Source organism: Gymnodraco acuticeps, unplaced genomic scaffold (assembly GCF_902827175.1).
Source record: "Gymnodraco acuticeps unplaced genomic scaffold, fGymAcu1.1, whole genome shotgun sequence".
Classification (NCBI taxonomy): Eukaryota; Metazoa; Chordata; class Actinopteri; order Perciformes; family Bathydraconidae; genus Gymnodraco; species Gymnodraco acuticeps.
The window spans coordinates 481,611-485,736 of record NW_022991386.1 but is presented as its reverse complement, the minus strand read 5'-3'; the positions used below and the strand labels follow the sequence as shown (position 1 = coordinate 485,736).

The window sequence follows — 4,126 nt, the reverse complement described above, 5'->3', positions numbered from 1 at the left end:
CATCCATCCATCTCTCCATCCATCTATCCATTCATCCATCCATCTATCCATCCATCTATCTCTCCATCCATCTATCCATCCATCTATCCATCTATCCATCCATCTATCCATTCATCTCTCCATCTATCTATCCATTCATCCATCCATCTATCCATCCATCTATCTCTCCATCCATCTATCCATCCATCTATCCATCTATCCATCCATCTATCCATCCATCCATCCATCTATCCATCCATCTATCCATTCATCTCTCCATCTATCTATCCATCTCTCCATCCATCTATCCATCCATCCATCCATCTATCCATCCATCTATCCATTCATCTCTCCATCTATCTATCCATTCATCCATCCATCTATCCATCCATCTATCTCTCCATCCATCTATCCATCCATCTATCCATCTATCCATCCATCTATCCATTCATCTCTCCATCTATCTATCCATTCATCCATCCATCTATCCATCCATCTATCTCTCCATCCATCTATCCATCCATCTATCCATCTATCCATCCATCTATCCATTCATCTCTCCATCTATCCATCCATCTATCCATCCATCTATCCATCTATCTATCCATCTATCCATCCATCCATCTATCTCTCCATCCATCCATCTATAAAATGGGTGATGTTGCATAGCAACCGAAGCTAAACTGAATATCTTACTACTTGTTGCTATCCTATTGTGGCATAAGCAGGCACATTTTACCGGCGTATTTTTCATTATGATTCTACTTGTGATAGTCAGACATGACAACCTGTGCAGCCCATGTATTGATTCCATCCGATAGCTGCTATAATACAAAACAACACGTCTGCCTCTCTCCACAATGATCAATGCAGCGAGCGGATGGTCAAAGTAAGGTACAAATAAACAGAATCACACGAAGCCTGGTTAGTGTTGCCTGACTTTATAAAGTGTGTTTTTTTTAATAAGCGTGTGGTTGCGTTCTAGTCACTTTGCTCAGCGCTACTTCTTGTTACAACTTTCATTTGCCGTACTCGCCATAAACTGCCATTGCTCAGGTTGATCCCGCCCCTGCCCCCGCCTCCGACGTAAGCGTGACGTATGCGGTTCTTGCTTCTAGACCGACAATATTTTGGTGCTTGGAAAGCACCGGCTTTCGGAGCTTAGAGGCGGCTCCGCTGCGGTGTGAACAGGAAAAAAACTGTGCTTTTCAGGCTCTAGCTCCGAACCGGCCCTGGAAGCACGTTGGTGTGAAAGGGGCATAAGGGGCTGAAGACCCTCAATTATTAAAATAGTTTGCGATTATATTTCCTTTATTCCACTAATTGTGCAGCTTCCATTGATACCATGTGTCTGTGCATTTGAGTGGCTTCTGATACCTTGCATCACCTGATTGGTCCTCTCCACCCAGTTCCTGCAGTCTTTAGCGCTGGACGTTCCTCTGGAGTTCAGACCGGTCAGTCCACTGTTCCCATTCACAGGAGCAGTGTCCCCCGGCAGTAGGCTGTAGTTGGGGAGGTCGCTGGGCCACGACGGGCCCAAGCCGTTCCCCAGGTGGATGTGGGGGAGAGGGGAGTACGAGCCTCTGGGGGGAGGGAGGCCGTTCTGAGCCGGAGCGGAGCAGTGAACACCTGAGAGGGAGAGGAATGCTTTAATGAGAGACTGGCAGTGTGACCGCCTTTATAAAAACAAGAGTAATAATACAAATATGTATTATATAAAAAATACAAACAATAACAGTAAGACAAAATACAAAATAAACATTAACATTTTAATACCAATTATATTAAACCTACTAATAACACTTATAATACAATTAAAATAAATGTAATAACAAATACTTATTATGAAAAATAATTATAATTATTAAAGAAAATATGAATACAATTATTAAAAATAGTTGTAATTATAAAGAGGATAAAAGTAATTATATAAAAAATACTGAAATATATATATTAATAACAAAGCGACATAATATATGAAACATAACACAACATTCGGGTCTTAACACTGTTGAAAAGTGTTAAATCAGATTTTAAGACTTTTTGAAATAGTGCTCAAAATTATATTCAAGCAAAACATTTGGTGCATCTTTTTGACTTTTTAGATCAAATAACGTTAACAGGAGTAGCCGCTCACCTCTGCTCTCCCCCGCTGTGTGCATACTGTCTTTAGCCACAGTAACGGGCAGTCTGACGCCCTCTGGTGGCTGCAGAGGGGAACCACAGGTCTGCTGCTGTTTCCCCCCCGCCTCCCAGCGCCTCTGCCCGGCGGCGGGTCTGATCTGCAGAGCCGAGTCGCACGAGTCTGAGTTGTCGGGGTCTTCTCCCAGAGAGCAGGGTCTGGAGCAGAAGATGAGTCCGGATCGGGGGAGGAAGGGTCGTCCGATGAGAGGCAGCCGGCAGCGAGCGCAGCAGAAACACGTCTCCACGGCGTGCCAGTGCTGCCCCTCGTACGTCATCTGGCCCTGATCAATACCTGGGGGGACATTATTAAAAGGTCACCTATTATGTAAAATCCACTTCTTCATGTCTCTTCTACATCAACATGTGTCCCCTCTTCTTCATGTCTCTTCTACATCAACATGTGTCCCCTCTTCTTCATGTCTCTTCTACATCAACATGTGTCCCCTCTTCTTCTTGTCTCTTCTACATCAACATGTGTCCCCCTCTTCTTCATGTCTCTTCTACATCAACATGTGTCCCTCTTCTTTCATGTCTCTTCTACATCAACATGTGTCCCCTCTTCTTCATGTCTCTTCTACATCAACATGTGTCCCCTCTTCTTCATGTCTCTCTACATCAACATGTGTCCCCTCTTCTTCATGTCTCTTCTACATCAACATGTGTCCCCTCTTCTTCATGTCTCTTCTTCATCAACATGTGTCCCCTCTTCTCCATGTCTCTTCTACATCAACATGTGTCCCCTCTTCTTCATGTCTCTTCTACATCAACATGTGTCCCCTCTTCTTCATGTCTCTTCTACATCAACATGTGTCCCCTCTTCTTCATGTCTCTTCTACATCAACATGTGTCCCCTCTTCTTCATGTCTCTTCTACATCAACATGTGTCCCCTCTTCTCCATGTCTCTTCTACATCAACATGTGTCCCCTCTTCTTCATGTCTCTTATACATCAACATGTGTCCTCTCTTCTTCATGTCTCTTCTACATCAACATGTGTCCCCTCTTCTTCATGTCTCTTCTACATCAACATGTGTCCCCCTCTTCTTCATGTCTCTTCTACATCAACATGTGTCCCCTCTTCTTCATGTCTCTTCTACATCAACATGTGTCCCCTCTTCTTCATGTCTCTTCTTCTACATCAACATGTGTCCCCTCTTCTTCATGTCTCTTCTACATCAACATGTGTCCCCTCTTCTTCATGTCTCTTCTACATCAACATGTGTCCCCTCTTCTTCATGTCTCTTATACATCAACATGTGTCCCCTCTTCTTCATGTCTCTTCTACATCAACATGTGTCCCCTCTTCTTCATGTCTCTTCTTCATCAACATGTGTCCCCTCTTCTTCATGTCTCTTCTACATCAACATGTGTCCCCTCTTCTTCATGTCTCTTCTACATCAACATGTGTCCCCTCTTCTTCATGTCTCTTCTTCATCCAACATGTGTCCCCTCTTCTTCATGTCTCTTCTACATCAACATGTGTCCCCTCTTCTTCATGTCTCTTCTACATCAACATGTGTCCCCTCTTCTTCATGTATATTCTACATCAACATGTGTCCCCTCTTCTTCATGTCTCTTCTACATCAACATGTGTCCCCTCTTCTTAATTTCTCTTCTACATCAACATGTGTCCCCTCTTCTTCATGTCTCTTCTACATCAACATTTGTCCCCTCTTCTTCATGTCTCTTCTACATCAACATGTGTCCCCTCTTCTTCATGTCTCTTCTACATCAACATGTGTCCCCTCTTCTTCATGTCTCTTCTACAATCAACATGTGTCCCCCTCTTCTTCATGTCTCTTCTACATCAACATGTGTCCCCTCTTCTTCATGTCTCTTCTACATCAACATGTGTCCCCTCTTCTTCATGTCTCTTCTTCATCAACATGTGTCCCCTCTTCTTCATGTCTCTTCTACATCAACATGTGTCCCCTCTTCTTCATGTCTCTTCTACATCAACATGT

The 4,126-nt window shown here is 43.5% G+C and overlaps 1 protein-coding gene across 1 annotated transcript in view; it reads right to left on the bottom strand.

Annotated features, from left to right (window-relative positions):
• Positions 1–4,126, bottom strand: part of prickle3 (prickle homolog 3) — a 48,170-nt gene that overhangs the window by 6,269 nt on the left and 37,775 nt on the right. The window contains 2 exon segments of the mRNA XM_034241335.1: positions 1,357–1,608; positions 2,117–2,455. Coding sequence (XP_034097226.1) covers positions 1,357–1,608; positions 2,117–2,455 — 591 coding nt within the window.